At 40.0% G+C, this 18,190-nt stretch overlaps 1 protein-coding gene and 1 long non-coding RNA gene across 3 annotated transcripts in view; both read left to right on the plus strand.

Moving 5' to 3' along the window:
• Positions 1-18,190, plus strand: part of LOC117504367 — a 251,091-nt gene that overhangs the window by 62,140 nt on the left and 170,761 nt on the right. The gene's annotated exons all lie outside the window — the stretch shown is intronic.
• Positions 9,159-16,640, plus strand: LOC117504365 (aldo-keto reductase family 1 member D1-like). 2 transcript variants are annotated; one of them, XM_034163828.1, is made up of 9 exons: positions 9,159-9,345; positions 9,810-9,977; positions 10,086-10,202; positions 10,290-10,367; positions 10,930-11,052; positions 14,787-14,896; positions 15,921-16,086; positions 16,228-16,274; positions 16,347-16,640. In XM_034163828.1, exons 1-9 carry the CDS (start codon positions 9,253-9,255, stop codon positions 16,387-16,389), a joined length of 945 nt encoding a protein of 314 aa, XP_034019719.1. In that variant the 5' UTR covers positions 9,159-9,252; the 3' UTR covers positions 16,390-16,640. The 2 variants fall into 2 exon arrangements, with proteins under 2 accessions (XP_034019719.1, XP_034019718.1); XM_034163827.1 differs by having other exon boundaries at positions 9,160-9,345; positions 16,192-16,274.

Genomic DNA, 18,190 nt, shown 5'->3' on the forward strand with positions numbered 1-18,190 from the left:
AGCAGCAGCGGTTTTAGTGGCTATCAGCACCCTGTGAATAGGAAACAAAAGTCCTACTTAAATGTATTCCTGGGGCCAGAGCTCCCGACATTGCATCTCATCTTAGGGTGCTGACGCTGCAGAAGGGAAGACAGACGAAGGAACATGACATGAGATATAGTCACATATTCATGTTGGCACCAATGATATCAGGATGAAGCACTCAGAGGTCACAAAAATGGACATAGAGAGGACTTGTGACCTTGCCAGAAAGATGGGTCGGCATCAATTAATAGTCTCTGGTCCCCTCCCCTCCCGGGGTACTGATGAGGCGTTTAGCAGGCTGACATCAGTTTAAGGCATGCTGGCGCAGTGGCTGGCACAGTTTTGTAGACAGCAAGGCTTTTGCTTTATTGATAACTGGCCTTCGTTCTGGGGCTGCCTTGGCCTGCTGATGCCAGATGGCCTCCACCCTACTGGGGGAGAGGTGCCGCCATCTTGTCTGCGAACATAGATAGAGCTCTACAGGGAGGGTAACATTAGGAATCTACAGCAGGCCACGGAGCAGGTGATTAGAGACCCTGCAAGGCTTATGACAAATGTGGGTGTGGAATCCATTAGCTTAGCGGGGAATTTAGTGCAGAAAATCCACTATGGCGATAGTGCAGTTTATTTGCCAGGGAGGGAATTTCAACAAGTTGAGACTGTGGTCTACTTCTGTAGTCGTGTCCATAAAAATCATAGAGGGATATGCTTTCCAAACTTAATACCCATTACTATATTGGATGATGCTGAAATTGAGGATGGCACAGTGATTGTTCCAGCAATAGTAAAGATTTCATGTCTGCTACCTACAACGCGCGTGGAATGCCTCAAACCTAAACCTACTTCTAGGCATCTTATATATGATACTCTGGAACAACCCCTAAACCCAAACAGTTCAACTGTCAACCCCACTGAGGTCCTTAGACTGGGTCTCATTAACATAAGATCACTGTCTTCAAAATCACTGTTGATCAATGATCTAATTATTGATCATCGCTTAGATATGATTGGGCTATGTGAAACCTGGCTTAAACCTACAGCTGTCCTCCCCTTAAATGAGACCTGCCCACCAGCATATACATTTAGTCATGTCCCTCATGATGCGAAGCAAGGCGGGGGTGTTGCTCTTATTTATAAATCTAGGTTTAGCTTATTAGCTGTTGGGGGTTACAAATATAACTCGTTTGAGCTTCTGATTCTCCGCTCTGCTCAGGATATTACACATTGCCAAGGTCAGAAGAATAAAAATCAGTCGTATTACTTTGTCACTGTATATAGGCCTCCTGGCCCATATTCTGAATTCTTAGATGAATTTGGTGCGTTCATCTCTAATTTGTCAACTAGTGCAGATAACGTTCTGATCATTGGTGACTTTAACATTCATATAAATAAGCCTTCTGATCCCCTCTGCAAATCATTTATGAAAATTGTGGATGCATTAGGATTTCGGCAATGCATTCGGGGTTCAACGCACATTAGTGGAAATACCCTGGATCTGGTTCTCGCGCGTGGTATTGCTGTCACGAATATTGACATCATGCCTCTTATATCAGTGGTGTCTGATCACTCACTTATTAAGTTTACAGTTTCGCTGCCCTGTTTAGTGGAACAACAACCTTATATATATCATTACGGCGATGCATCAACTCCTCAACTAAGACTGACCTCGAAGCTAGACTGCCTGATGTCTTAGCTTCACATTTGACAAATACCCAATCAGTAGACAGACTTGTGGATAGTTTAAACTCAGCATTATTGGCTACAGAGTGGACTTACTACTCTGATTTGATAAACAAAAACAAGCATAACTCAAAGTTCTTGTTCCACACGGTGGCAACACTTATCCATGGACAACCACCTGTAGTTCGCTCTCCTTTTACAGCACAAGATTTCATGGATTACTTTGGGAAGAAAATAGAAGACATCAGGTTAAACATATCCCAGCATGCCTTAACCCAGCCACTACACCCTGCTATTGAGGTGGGTGCCACTACTGAGGTATTACCTAAATTTACAGAATTTGATAGTATCTCACTAGGCATGCTGACAAAACTCGTAATGTCAACAAAAAGCACAACCTGTTTATTTGATCCTATACCAACAAAACTGTTTAAGGACCTGTGGCCCACTCTTGGGCCGACTGTGCTGGAAATTATTAATCTTTGTTTAACTTCTGGATCTGTTCCTAAATGTTTCAAATCTGCAGTGATTAAACCATTACTTAAGAGACCTAATCTTGACCCTAGTGTATTGAAAAACTATTGGCCGATATCAAATCTATCATTTTTCTCTAAAATTCTGGAAAAAGTGGTGTCACGGCAGCTCGTAGACTGTCTTACTGAGAATAATCTCTTTGAGCCACTGCAGTCTGCTTTTAGAAAATATCATTCCACAGAGACGGCTCTCACTAAAGTGGTGAATGATCTTCTGCTTACAATGGATTCGGACACCACTACGGTTCTGTTGCTGTTAGATCTCAATGCTGCATTTGATACAGTGGATCATCATATTCTACTTGATAGGTTGGAAAGTCATTTTGGGATTACTGGGAGTGCCCTTGCATGGCTGACGTCATACTTGGTCAGACGTTCTGTGTTTTGTACAGTAACACTACCTCTAACCTTAGTGACATGAAATTTGGGGTTCCACAGGGGTCTGTCTTAGGCCCCTTGCTTTTCTCCCTTTATATAGCAGCTCTTGGACACATATTGGGAGCGTTTTGGGATTACCTTTCACTGCTATGCAGATGATACTCAGTTATACATGCCGATAACTGCTGGTAATCTCGTTCACATAAAATCCTTAGAAGATTGCCTTGCAGCAGTGAGAAGTTGGATGTCTAGAAACTTCCTACTTTTAAACTGTGATAAGACTGAAATGATGGTTCTTGGTCCAGTGAGACATCGGCATTAATTTGACCAGTTAATGCTCAGCCTCGGCTCGTGTGTCATACATCACACTGACAAAGTGAGGAACCTTGGGGTAATTTTTGATCCTTCGTTGTCCTTTGGCCTCCACATTAGAAATATTACTAGGACTGCTTTCTTCCACCTGTGAAATATAGCGAAGATTCCTCCCATCCTGTCTATGGCTGATGCTGAAACCCTGATCCATGCATTTATCTCTTCTACACTGGACTACTGCAATGTTCTATTTTCTGGTTTACCTCAGTCTAGCATTAGGGGTCTCCAATTGGTTCAAAATGCTGCAGCCAGACTTTTGACACAAAGCAGAGAGTACAACCACATTACACCCATTTTGGCATCCCTTCACTGGCTTCCTGTCCCAGTGAGAGCAGATTTTAAGGTTCTGCTACTAACCTATAAAATTATTCATGGACTGGCACCTCCCTACCTAGCTGACCTAATTAAACCTTACGTACCGGCCCGGGCTTTACGTTCTCAGGGTGCAGGACTACGTTGTGTCCCTAAGGTGAATAAGAAGTCTGCGGGTCACAGAGCTTTCTCTTATCGTGCCCCTGTTCTGTGGAACGATCTCCCTGTGTCAAAAAAACAGTCAGATTCTGTGGAGACTTTCAAGTCCAGACTTAAGACGCACTTCTTTTCCCTTTCATATGGCTAGCATACTGGTACAGTTTTGTTTTACGCTTTTTACTCTTTTAATTCATTTATTAACAATTGGAGCGGGCTGCGGCCTCAACTTTACCTAAATTCTGGGTCTTTTAGTGAAGTTTAGGGCTAGTGGCCGGTGATCACCTTAGTATTTCTCTGTTTTTCTTGTTGTTTAATGCTGGCAAATTATACAGTATTTTTTGTCTTTCTGATGCCTGATTCTGTTTTTTCTCTCTGTTTAAGGTGCAGCTCCATCCAGAGATGGGAGTTGAATTCGTGTTGGCAATCCTCCTGTCCTGTGCGCCAACAACATTTCTTGTATATTCGTCCGTGAATTGTGCTGTGAATTGTTCTGTAATTTATGTTTGTAGCATGGCCCAAGCAGAGGGTCACCCCTTTGAGTCTGGTCTGCTTGAGGTTTCTTCCTCAGAGGGAGTTTTTTCTTACTACTGTTGCTCTGGGGGTTAGTAAGGTTAGACCTTACCTGTGTGAAGCGCTTTGAGGCAACTCTGTTGTGATTTGGCGCTATATAAATGAAAATAATTGAAATTGAAATTACTTAACATTTGCTTGCCTGAACAAGTCCCACTGTGGCAACGTTCCCATAAAAATAACAACCGCAAATTATTATGTTAAAAGGCGCTAACATCGCCCAAAATAGGAGGCACATTGGTCCTCATCTGCATCTACCAGAATCCAAAATTTCAGAGCTGAATATGCAGTTGTCTTTATGCACTTGCTGACAGAAACTGTAGCGTTGTCTTTATTTTATATTTAATTCAATGTCTGGGGTTTTATATGGTATTATTTTAATTTTTTATGATGTTGTTGTGCTTTGTGTGTCATTGCTGGTCCATAACTTGGTCATGGCTTCTTGTGTGTATGTTGTTTTTTTTATTTGTTTGAATGGTTGTTGAATTTTTGGCATTCCTTTTTTCATGCCTTTGTTTTAAAATGTTGAGCACTTTGTAAATTTTGATATGAAAAGCATAAGTAAATCAATAAATTACTACTACTACTACCAGTGATGCCTGGTAACGTTACTTTACTCTACTTACTTTACGTTACTCTAATCTAACCACTTTTTTTAGTAACGAGTAATCTAACGCGTTAATCTTTCCAAATCAGTAATCAGATTAAAGTTACTTCTCCAAGTCACTGTGCGTTACTATTATTTTTGCATTGTGGGTCGATAGCAGCATTAAACTTGGTCCGTGGGAAGGAGGTCGGGGTTTGACTGAACTGCCCACTTTAAGCGAGCTGTGAGCTTTCCATCTGTGGTTTTCTGCAGCAGCTATGACTCGTCCTCACCTCTTAAAGCACGGTGACAACAGCACACCTGCACTGAGCTTTACAAAGACATTTTTATGCTTTTTTTCTCTCTTTTATTTAGAATTCTGAGCAGAGCCGCTCCATATCTGCTCGTTAAAAACAACTGATCCACCGCGACGCGTCAACAACTAACACTATTTTCCACTCAAATGCACCTAAACTGTCTTTCTGAGGACCACATGATGTGAAAACACAATAAAAATTTCTTACCTGTAAATCTGGTCATGTTTTCTGCATAAATAATTGTTATCCATTCTTTGTGCTCAAACACCAAAGCAGAGGCGAATCCAGATGGAATGGGGGCGTGGGGCAGGGATGTGCCCCCCCCACAACACCCCTAGATTAAAGGTCCAGTTTTGAAGCCTTTTTTTTTACGCCAACTACTAATACTACTTCTAATAATAATCATTTTGACAAGTAAAATGTTTAGAGAGAATTTAAATGTTAGAAAAATGTTAGAAAAAATTAATAGTTACATTTATAAACAATGTAGGTTAGAAATTGCAAGTTTTACTGTTACAGTGCTGTCAACAGTTAAATATGAGGGTCAAGAAAGAGGTCTTTATTTTACTTTTTATAAACAAGTATTTATTTTCATTGAAGTCAAGAAAGGGTGACTATAAAGTGAGTTTTGGCAAAACAAGTATCATTGTCATGTTGAGGTGGCAGAGGGTTGTTGTCGGCAGCTGGGGAAAGTAACTAAAAAAGTAACTAGTACTCTAACTTAGTTACTTTACAATTGAGTAATCAGTAAGTAACTAAGTTATTTTTCAAGGAGTAATCAGTAATCAGTAATTGGGTTACTTTTTCAAAGTAACTGTGGCAACACTGACTACTACTACTACTACAAGTATGACGACTACTGATACACTCCATTATACCTTCCAACAAAAACCTGCCCAACAGACAGGGCATGTGTGTGTGTGTGTGTGTGTGTGTGTGTGTGTGTGTGTGTGTGTGTGTGTGTGTGTGTGTGTGTGTGTGTGTGTGTGTGTGTGTGTGTGTTGGCACATACATACACTACGATTATTATAGAAGGCCCTGCTAATCACAGGTACTAAAATAAAATAAGAAATAAACACTTAAATTTGAAGTTACTTAATTACCCGAGGCCAAAATATAGCCATCGGGTATTGCAAAGACTTTCTGTACGCCCATACCGTCTGTCCATCTGTCTGTGCCAGCATAACTCCAGTCCTATTACTGGCCAGGGTCTTCAAATTCACAGGGAGCATTCTTGGGGGCAAGATGGGTACCTTGACCTATTCTAAGGGGTCAAAAGGTCATATTCTTTCTACAATTGAATTTTCATCGATTACATGCTCTTACAGCCGAGAGGATATATATATATATATATATATATATATATATATATATATATATATATATATATATATATATATATATATATATATATATATATATATACATATATATATATATATATATATAAATAATACAAACATTATTTCAATTAAATGGTTTAAATTCAAATATTTAATATTTAAACCATTGGTGCAAACAGTGGTCATTAAGGTTGAATGTTTCTAACGTTGCTCCAAACATGTCTGCTTTATTGTTTTCTGGAGTTACAGTTTAACTTTCATGCAATCCTTTTTTTTTCTCTGCATACAATAACCTCAGCTCTTTTTTTTTTTTTTTTGAACTTCTGACCTGCAGCTCTGTGTTCTCCTCTGTAACATTTCGGCTGAGCTCCTTCACGTTTTCTGACCACAGACCGAATGTCATTTCAATGTTTTGTTTAATCTGCTGCACAGCAGTTCTTAGTCAGATCCAAGATATCAACCTGAGTCAAGCTTTCCTAATCTAACCAGAATGCTAGCACCTCTCTTGCAAACCTTTTGCTGATTAACACATTGTACCAAGCATTTAGATCACCTCAGGTTCATGTCAGGCTTCTACGGTATTTGTATTTGCTTTTGAGAAAATGCAGCCTCTAAAACTAGCGTGATATGCTGATTTGGAAGAGGCATAGTCAAAGAGTGTCATTCATGGTGAGTGTTAAAATTGTCAAATATTTGACAGTGAAAACGGAGGTGAGATCTGAATGAGAGAATGCTATTCTAAGGTGTACTCAGCTGAGGAAAAAAACGTCCTTTGCAAAACTGAATTTTGCTCAGTTAGTCCAGCATTTACAAACCGGAAGGTGCCAGAAAAATAGTCAGTATGAGATAAAGATCTTGGTCCATATCAGGCCTGCTGCACATGTGGCATCAAAAATGCCAGGACTGCTAATGGGCTGCAGGCTGTGCAACCACAAATTCTTGCTTTTAGCAAAAGTCTGGATCCCTATCGGATCCACTGCACATGTGCCGACAGAGGTGCTGAGGTCCAAAACCCATCATGGGCTTGGCATGTTCTTGTACAACGCCTGTATATTCTGATCCCCCCACCACAAAATGACCATTACCACCAAGTTGAATCAAATTCAGAGTGACATGAAATCTTCCAAGGGGCTCAACTTCGCCTACTCAGAGTTTCATGAAATTCAGAATATATGTTGGTTATGGCTCCAAACCCTAAAATCTAAATTTTCAGGTCACCCAGATGAAGGGATTCTGAGATAGGGTTTCCCAATGAAGGGTGTGGCTGCCAAAGTTCAAATGGTCATAACCCCTGAACCAGTTGTCCAATTTGCATGTTGGCAGATATTCTATTGACATTTGCTTTACTGGTGGCTCAAATACAAAAAGTAATATATATGCTATGTTTTTATAATGTTGTAGCTAACTTACTGGCTTGATGAAATTAGATCCATGGTGAAATAATTCAAGGTCAAAATAGAGATAAATAGTTTGAATAGATGGAATAGTTTTGACTTGGTCTCCAAATTAAAGGTCAAACAATGTCGACATTCATTGGATTCTATGACATGTACGTGATGACTAAGCATGACACATAGTGCAAACTATTCTTTTTTAAAACCCTGTTAACTCAACCAATAATTTGCATCACTTTTGTACCAAATTTGAAGCAACTTTAACTTTTGACCCCTGTCATTCAATTTCCATTTATATAGCGCCAAATCACAACAAAGTTGCCTCAAGGCGCTTCACACAAGTAAGGTTTAACCTTACCAAGCCCTAGAGCAAGCACAAGGAAAAACTTCCTCTGATCATTTTGAGGAAGAAACCTCAAGCAGACCAGACTCAAAGGGGTGACCCACTGCTTAGGTCATACTAATGAGAAACATCTTTAAGAATACAGAGGAACATCAAGTTTTTGAGAATTATTAAGTCCATGCAGACGTCCAGGACAGCACCAGTTGATTGGGGACGGGAGGAGGAAGGGGGGAGGAGATTGGGTCTGCATATCCAGTCTTCAAGCATAGTTATTTTGCAATCATCGCACAATGAAAGTGAAAACCGAATAACCATCCTAGGATCCTGGCATCGCACATAAGGATGGACATGACATTTTTGGTTGTCTAGACCATAATCCTAAGTTTGTTTCATGAGAACCTCCGGGTCTTAGGAAGAAAATATCACAGAGACATAAAAAGGACTGTTGGACATTGGTGGCAGTATGCACTTTCTGAACTTCTTCTGGATACGCACATCCAACTCTAAAAAAAAGTGATTTGACAATTATCAATGAGAGAAAGATGACATCCTGTACAGATGAGAACAGTGCAAGAGAACATTGAGATTCTGGACTGACTGGTTACACTCTGGCACATGAGCTGTTTTTAATTCCTTGCATCACCGGGACTATGATTTTTGTGTTGTCCACTGACATGTCCAGCGGAAAACAAACCTATCACGTCACACTTTGTTTGATTTGCAAACTGGAACAGGTTTCTCTCTCATGTCCCCAATATTTTGGCATGCTGACATTACGGTCTTGTCTCCAGGGTCTTCAGCAGAAATAACACTGGGCAAACCTGGGAATCGGCAAACCATAACATCATGCGGCAGAGTCTCCCAAATTCACCAGAGTACACTCTAATCAAGATGCCATGTGACTGGACACATCTCCTGGATATAATCTCCTTGTTTAATACACAGTGTGAGTGTCTCTAATTCCTAATTCTATTGTCCCCTCGTAGTCTCCTCTTTGTTTTCTATGTGGTGAAAAGTTTTTACAGGAACATGAGAATATCATGTTCCATCACTCTTTCTGTCACTTGGCTCTGCATTAAAGGTTTGTGTAGGTGGGCGTTCCAGCTCACAAGGGAGGAGTTTCACATTTGTTCAAGGAGGAAAAGCTTCATTTAAATGCTGCTTGGGCATACAAAGTACAGCATTTAGTCTGCTGCATCAAGTAACGAAACAAAGCAAATAACCAAAGCAGTTTGACTTAAATGGATCTGACACCTGAGAGCCACTCGATTCCTCTGAGTGATGGAAATAGCATACCTTTGATTGGACTTGGAACCTACGCAGACCCCCGCACGGGTAAGAGCTTTGGAAGATTTCAAATCCAGGTTCTTACAACTTGTTACCTTGGGCGTGTAAGGTATTAATCCCTGAAAACCACAAACACAACTGCATTACCATCCAGCAGACGAGACTCATATTTAATGGCAATGACCAAACCAAAATCAACAATATTGTATTTAACAAATTTGGCATCTTATGTTTGTAGAAATGAAGGTATAACATTGTAAATTTAAATGTCAAACACCAGCAAAACATGGAATTGTAATAAATAATAGCTATCATTTTAGAGTAAATACTTGTTTGCAATACTATTGCATTTTATCATTAATCTTACCATATTTTAACATTTTCACAGTAAATCATGTATTTCCTACACATGATGAGTGGGAGAATAAAGTTATGGACCGCTTCTTTATTTACAGTGATCCAAGGTTTACATTACAGTAATATAATTTAGAGTACTGTTTTCAATTTCTAGACCCCTAAAGGAACTGCGTATGAAGCAGTGAAAGTGGCGATTGAAGTGGGGTACAGACACATCGATGGGGCTTTGGTCTACTTCAACGAACACGAGGTGGGACAGGCCATAAGGGATAAAATTGCCGACGGAACGGTCAAGAGAGAAGACATCTTCTACTGCGGAAAGGTTTGTTTAGGGCTTTTGTTAGACATGTTAAATTGATCCCCATGACAAAGGTCACTACTCGATTGCGAGTAGTAACTAGTGCCTTATTATCTACAACCAAACCCACAGCTATGGAACACATTCCATCCACTGGAATTGGTCCAACCTGCTCTGGAGAGAACATTAAAGACTTTACAACTTGATTATGTTGACCTCTATGTTGTGGAAATGCCAACAGCCTTCCAGGTACTTTTTTTTTATGTCCAATATACACTCTGTGGACATTTCTTCTGATCTAATCTTGCTTGTTCCTTCTGCCACTATTTCGTGAAGCCAGGGGATTCTTTCTACCCAAAAGACAAAAACGGGAAGTACATTTATCACAAGACAGATCTCTGTGCCACATGGGAGGTAAGCCATGTATATGTGCACTCCTAATCCCAGAACATAATGTTGCTTTGACATGTTATCTTCTTTTCTGAAGTCAATTTGAGTAAATAGTTACTAAGGCTTATCAGCTACCTCTGTATCTACATGTTTGCTATGCAGCAGAACACGACACCGCTTTTCATTGACAACCACACTACACGCCAAAAAAAATGACTAATTGGATAAACTCAATTCAATTATGAGCACTATTCCCATCTAATAAATATATGTAGTCCCAACTAAATTAAATTAAATTATCTTGCATGGATGTGTTTTATTTGCATTGGGGCTACATATATTGGTCTGCTTGAGGAGATCATTTTTTGGAGTGTAGCTACAAACTTATAAACCATAAATGTTAACTGCACACACAGAGGTTCAGATTAGGTTGGGGTTTATGCTCGATATATACTGCAGGTTTATAACCTGACCTTTGGCATTGGTGTGCTTACACTACCTGCTCTTACAATTGCAACATTTTGGTCAAAGTTCAAATTTGTTCCAATGCTTTTTGGCTGAAACTCTTTTTCTATCTCCTAAAAAGGCCATGGAAACCTGCAAAGATCTGGGGCTAGCCAAATCTCTAGGAGTATCCAACTTCAACAAGCGGCAACTGGAGCTGATTCTGAACAAACCAGGGCTGAAATACAAACCTGTGTCAAACCAGGTAAAGACCATGAACTGATTGACGTGGTCACAGGCTCCTGGGCTAGACTTGTCTGAGGGCCCTTAAAGTTCTGTTATTATTACAGTATATAGATGAATGTGTCCAAATTGTATATATAACCACTATCAATAAAGCCTCTGAATGCTCTACTTTGCGCTCTCATTTCAATTCAATATATTTCATTTATATAGCGCCAAATCACCACAAAGTTACCTCAAGGCCCTTCGCTTCACACAAGTAAGATCTAACCTTACCAACCCCTAGAGTAAGCACACAGGTGACAGTGGTAAGGAAAAACTCTCTCTGATGATTTGAGGAAGAAACTTCAAGCAGACCAGATTCAAGGGGGTGATCCTCTGCTTGGGCCATGCTCCCAACACAAATGACAAAATTAATATACAGGAAATTTTGGGAGTCCATGCCGGTGTACAGGACGGGAGGCTTGCAGAAAAAGACAAGAGTTGCATCTCTGGATGGAGCAGCTCCTCAAAAAAAAAAAAAACAGAATCAGGCATCAGAGAGACAACAGATACAGTATAATTTGTCAGCATTAAGCAACAAGAAAAACAGAAGAAAAACTAAGGTGATCACCGGCAACTAGCCTTAAGCTTCACTAAAGGACCCAGATTTTAGAAAAAGTTGAGGGCGTGGCCGCTCTCTTTAGTAATAAATGAATTTCAAATGGTAAAAAAGCATAGTAACACACTATGCCAGTATGCTAGCCATACGAAAGGGAAAATAAGTTTGTCTTACGTTTGGACTTGAAAGTCTCTACAGAATCTGACTGTTTTATTGACGCAGGGAGATCATTCCACAAAGCAGGTGCACAATAAGAGAAAGCTCTGTGACCCACAGACTTTTTATTCACCGGACACAAAGTAGTCCTGCACCCTGAGAACGCAGAGTCCAGGCCAGTACATAGGGTTTAAGTAAGTCAGCTAAGTAGGGAGGTGCTAGTCTGTGAACAGTTTTATAGATTAGTAGTGGAACCTTAAAATCTGATCTCACAGGGACAGGAACAAGGCTCTACGTTTAACAGCTGTGTCATACAAGTGAAATCCATATATTCCCCACAAAATAGTAAAAAAAATTACATACACTCAACAAAAATATAAACGCAACACTTTTGGTTTTGCTCCCATTTTGTATGAGATGAATTCAAAGATCTAAAACTTTTTCCACATACACAATATCACCATTTCCCTCAAATATTGTTCACAAACCAGTCTAAATCTGTGATATTGAGCACTTCTCCTTTGCTGAGATAATCCATCCCACCTCACAGGTGTGCCATACCAAGATGCTGATTAGACACCATGATTAGTGCACAGGTGTGCCTTAGACTGCCCACAATAAAAGGCCACTCTGAAAGGTGCAGTTTTGTTTTATTGGGGGGGATACCAGTCAGTATCTGGTGTGACCACCATTTGCCTCATGCAGTGCAACACATCTCCTTCGCATAGAGTTGATCAGGTTGTCAATTGTGGCCTGTGGAATGTTGGTCCACTCCTCTTCAATGGCTGTGCGAAGTTGCTGGATATTGGCAGGAACTGATACACGCTGTCGTATACGCCGGTCCAGAGCATCCCAAACATGCTCAATGGGTGACATGTCTGGTGAGTATGCTGGCCATGCAAGAACTGGGACATTTTCAGCTTCCAAGAATTGTGTACAGATCCTTGCAACATGGGGCCGTGCATTATCCTGCTGCAACATGAGGTGATGTTCTTGGATGTATGGCACAACAATGGGCCTCAGGATCTCGTCACAGTATCTCTGTGCATTGAAAATGCCATCAATAAAATGCACCTGTGTTCTTCGTCCATAACAGACGTCTGCCCATACCATAACCCCACTGCCACCATGGGCCACTCGATCCACAACACTGACATCAGAAAACCGCTCACCCACACGACGCCACACACGCTGTCTGCCATCTGCCCTGAACAGTGTGAATCAGGATTCATCCGTGAAGAGGACACCTCTCCAACGTGCCAAACGCCAGCGAATGTGAGCATTTGCCCACTCAAGTCGGTTACGATGACGAACTGGAGTCAGGTCGAGACCCTGATGAGGACGACGAGCATGCAGATGAGCTTCCCTGAGATGGTTTCTGACAGTTTGTGCAGACATTCTTTGGTTATGCAAACCGATTGTTTCAGCAGCTGTCCGAGTGGCTGGTCTCAGACGATCTCGGAGGTGAACATGCTGGATGTGGAGGTCCTGGGCCGGTGTGGTTACACGTGGTCTGCGGTTGTGAGGCTGGTTGGATGTACTGCCAAATTCTCTGAAACGCCTTTGGAGATGGCTTATGGTAGAGAAATGAACATTCAATACACGAGCAACAGCTCTGGTTGACATTCCTGCTGTCAGCATGCCAATTGCACGCTCCCTCAAATCTTGCAACATCTGTGGCATTGTGCTGTGTGATAAAACTGCACCTTTTATTGTGGGCAGTCTAAGGCACACCTGTGCACTAATCATGGTGTCTAATCAGCATCTTGATATGGCACACCTGTGAGGTGGGATGGATTATCTCAGCAAAGGAGAAGTGCTCACTAGCACAGATTTAGACTGGTTTGTGAACAATATTTGAGGGAAATGGTGATATTATGTATGTGGAAAAAGTTTTAGCTCTTTGAGTTCATCCCATACAAAATGGGAGCAAAACCAAAAGTGTTGCATTTATATTTTTGTTGAGTATACATGGGTGTCTACAGGGGACCGTTAGTAAAACTCCATATGAACTCAAACCGTGTTTTAGCTGGATATTGTAGTTATTACCATAGGTTATTACAGCATTCTAGCAATTTTAATAACTTGCATATTGCTGGTGATTCTGTTAAAATTCATGAAAAACTATTTGTCCATTGTTGGTGCTTGTTCTGTAAGCTTTTGCTGTAGATAAGAAGTCCACATTGTTATTCATTGTCCAGTAAAAGCACACGTTAACTAGTCTGGCTAATAGCAAACCAGTCACTTCCACCTTTACTAGCTTATCAGAGATGCTTGTCGTGCATTTTATGTTCTTGTGTGTTACTGTATTTATATTAATTGATTTTAGTTGAATTTGCCAGTATGCTTTTAACTATGATTGTAAAAAAAAAGTGGGGGACTAAAAAGACTAGCAGTGCTACGTGTAGCATCTCTGACTGGGGAGCTAACATCTAAAATGCAACTAGTTGGCCTTATTTCTTCAGTTGCTATACCACTAACATGTAGGTTGCTAACATTATTTTATTTTTATTTTGAGCATGTGGTGGATTTTGTTTCAACTCTTGGTGTGGCTGTGCCATTTTTTTCAAAAAAACAAAAAACAATAAGGCAGATGTGAGTAGAACCTTCAGAGATTTGACTGCAGTGTTTTATAGTATTGCTTGGGTTGTTAAAAATATTACTTGGTTTGAGGTCATTTGGTTTCCTCAAACTATTTGAGTTGGACTGACATGATGTTTCATGATGTTTCTTCCATATCCCCTGGAGTGTGGCAAAACATTGCATCTTATCAGTCAGAATCGTGTTGTAATTCAACAAGTTCCGCTTCCTCCTGTCAGTCAAGAAATGTTTTTGTGGGGAAAAAATGTGGGATCTTGTATGAGTGGTGCCCCAAGTTCTCAGCCCAGTCAACCCCTGCACATTAACCTGTCCACAGTACAGACAACTATGTGCTGAAGATAAGACAAGTGATTCATAGTAACTAACAAATGCTAATGTTGTTTTTATTTTGACCACAGGTTGAATGTCATCCCTATTACACTCAGCCAAAGTTGCTCGACTTCTGCCGGCAGAATGACATTGTGATTGTTGGATACAGCCCCATAGGAACGTCTAGAGATGCATCCTGGTATGGGCTGTTATATTCATGTGTACCTATTGTTTTTAGCTGAATAACCTCCATGTAGAACCACATTGGTCCTCTGTGTCCATCCGTGTGTGAACAAATCAACTTGAAGAGTTCTGATCCATTTGGGATCAAAACTGTCTGTGGGATGTTTAACATAGAAATGTCATTGCACGCCAACAAACACACAGCCCTTGACAGATCCTTAGCCTGGTCCGATGGCGATTTCGAGGAATTGCAACCATGATTGACCTTGAAAGGACAATCTTTTTATGACTATTTCGAGAAATTGTGACCATGATTGATCTTGAAAGGACAATCTCTTCTATGTCTATTTTGAGATATTGATTGACCTTAAAAGGACAATCTCTTCTATGACTATTTCAAGAAATTGTAACCATGATTGACCTTGAAAGGACAATCTCTTTTATGACTATTTCAAGAAATTGTGACCATGATTGACCTTGAAAGGACAATCTCTTTTATGACTATTTCAAGAAATTGTGACCATGATTGACCTTGAAAGGACCATCTCTTTTATGACTATTTCAAGAAATTGTGACCATGATTGACCTTGAAAGGACCATCTCTTCTTTGACTATTTCAAGAAATTGTTTCCAGACACACCTAGGATTACTATTAAACAATAACATGAAATCCTATACTACCTACCATAAGACCTTTGACCTAGAGTGACATTGAAAGGTCAACCCCTTTTGCAATTGGTTCTTTTCATTAATTGTGCAATAAAACTGTGTTTGCTATTAAACACTAATATGAACTCACATCTATTTTCTTTTGACCACTGAACCTTTGATCTTGGATGACCTTGAAAGGTCAAACTAATATAGAATGGCTATTTTGAGGAATAAAAATTTTGAGGAACTTCCTGTCACAACTTTTTTTTTTTTTTTTACCTTGGATGACCTTGAAAGGTCAAACCCAAGTTCATAGTCTTTTCACTGAAACTGTTTAGTGCCAATATGGATTGTTGTTGTGCCACTGTAAAATGCCATTATGTTAACAGGGTCAACTTAAAATGTCCCCCATTGTTGGAAGATGAGCAACTAAAATCAATTGCCAGCAAGTACAAGAAGACCACGGCCCAGGTGGCCCTGAGGTTCAACGTGCAGAGAGGAGTGGTGGTCATTCCAAAGAGCTTTAACCCCAATCGCATCAAGGAAAACTTTCAGGTTTGTGCAAAAATCCTAAATTCAAAATGTGGAAAAGATATATATATTCAGGGAAATACAATGTTTGGTGAGACTGCTCTCCAACACTTCTTACCAACACTGTAGATATTTGACTTCTCTCTTTCTGATGATGACATGAAGACAATCGAGGGGCTGAACAAGAACATTCGTTTTGTGGAACTTCTCATGTGAGTACAGAGAAAACTGTGCAATATTCTTATTTGTTATTTCGAGAATAAAAATATGTTTCAACCCAACAGGTGGAGCGATCATCCCGAGTATCCATTTCATGATGAATACTAGATACCACAGCTGTCAGTGACTTACTTTTCTATTACTTTTCCACTTTTTTACTGTGATAAAATAAGCATGGAGGTGTTTCATTTCTGGTCGAATACCAACAACATGTTTTTGTGTCTTCTTTAAGTGAACGCAACGGGCCTGTATAGGACTTACTTTTAAGTAAACTCAATTATTAAGTCATAATCAAACGACAAATGCATCTTTAAATGAAATATTTTAAATATAATTAAATACATTTTTTTAATCAAGCATCTCCTATGACTTTTCCATTGAATATTTTTAGATCTAAATGTAAAGAATTTCGACTGTTGATCCAGATCAAATCACGCCAAAGCGCCACCTTCTCTTTGTGACAAGACTATTGTTTTTCATTCTGGTATCGATAATTTGTGAAATTGTTCGTCCTCTGCAAAGCAAAACTTTAAAGCTGTGTGGCCTTTCAAATTTTGCAAAACTGACAAAATTTAGTTTCTACTGAAATCCAAGCAGTTGAGGTGGCTCGGGCATCTTTTCCGGATGCCCCCTGGACGCCTCGCTGGAGAGGTGTTCCGGGCACGTCCCACTGGGAGGAGGCCCCGGGGAAGACCCAGGACATGCTGGAAGGATTACATCTCTCGGCTGGCTTGGGAACGCCTTGGGGTTCCCCCGGAGGAGCTGGGGGAGGTGTGTGTGGATCGGGAGGTCGAGCCGCTTTGCTTGAGCTGCTGCCCCCACAACCCAACTCCGGATAAAGCGGAAGAAAATGGATGGATGGATGGATGGATGAAATCCAAGCATTATAATGTAGGTTTATTTTTGAAACTTGTTGCAAAATTACAACACATTTAAATGAAAAAAACATATTTACCTGGTGGAAATTCCAGAACAAATACTTTCCTTTTTATGCTGTCTGCAGGAGGAAGTGCATGTGTGCATGCCATCTGTAAGATGGATTAAATCACTTCAGAGGTGTTATCTGGTTTAAAAACAGCATTTTTAGATTTAGAAGTGTCTTATTTCTAGCTAACTTTTATTTACACGGAAATAAGCTGTTTCGGAGTGTTTTCCGCCATCTTTGATTGTTTTTTCAAGAGAGCAGCCAGCTGGTGTCACTGTGCCCCTCTACTTTGATTGGTCTGCACCGTGTGCTTCCCAGCATCCCTTGCACAAGTCGGGGGAAGCCCCCATGTGATCTATGACGACCCACACAGTGTATGGTTGCTATCATAGAGTGTATGGTTTGCTGCCAAATGTTGCTCAAGGCTGTCTGTTCGTTTGAGTTTTTTCCCTTCAGGGGAACTAATTACTTTTTTCCATCCAATAGGAATTTTGATCATATTGACAATGTCATGTCATGAATCCCCTATTTAAAGTCTAATAAATAAAATTATAGTGGTGGCAATTAAAATTCTTTTTATGAATTAAATCTAAAAAAAACAAACAACAAAGGCCATATGACTTTAATATCAGCTCAAAAGGCTTTTTACAGAAACAGCATGTCAATGCTGCCACCTGCTGGTCAACACTGGACTACAAAACACTTGTTGACTTCATCTCATATTTGACTTTTGAGTTCACTGTTTGAGTTTTTTTGTTTTTAAGTGGCGTGAAAACAAATCAAAATCAAATAATGATGAATTATTTTTATATTTTGCCCTTTCCATTTTTTGTAAATAATTTTTATACCATACTGTTATTCCAGCAAATGTAAGTTCAAATCTGAGTTGTATGTTAAACATTGGCTTTTGTTAAACTTTACTCAACTTGGCCTCACAAATCTTCTGTACATTAAAACAAATATATTTGACTTGCGTATGCTGCC

Source organism: Thalassophryne amazonica, chromosome 22 (genome assembly GCF_902500255.1).
Source record: "Thalassophryne amazonica chromosome 22, fThaAma1.1, whole genome shotgun sequence".
Taxonomy (NCBI): domain Eukaryota; kingdom Metazoa; phylum Chordata; class Actinopteri; order Batrachoidiformes; family Batrachoididae; genus Thalassophryne; species Thalassophryne amazonica.

Excerpts from the sequence above, each read along its gene's own strand:
- LOC117504365 (XM_034163827.1), top strand. The coding sequence starts at position 9,253 with ATGGATCTGACACCTGAGAGCCACTCGATTCCTCTGAGTGATGGAAAT. Across the intron at positions 10,203-10,289 it reads AAATGCCAACAGCCTTCCAG|CCAGGGGATTCTTTCTACCC; the intron begins GTACTTTTTTTT and ends TATTTCGTGAAG. Across the intron at positions 11,053-14,786 it reads ACAAACCTGTGTCAAACCAG|GTTGAATGTCATCCCTATTA; the intron begins GTAAAGACCATG and ends TTTTGACCACAG.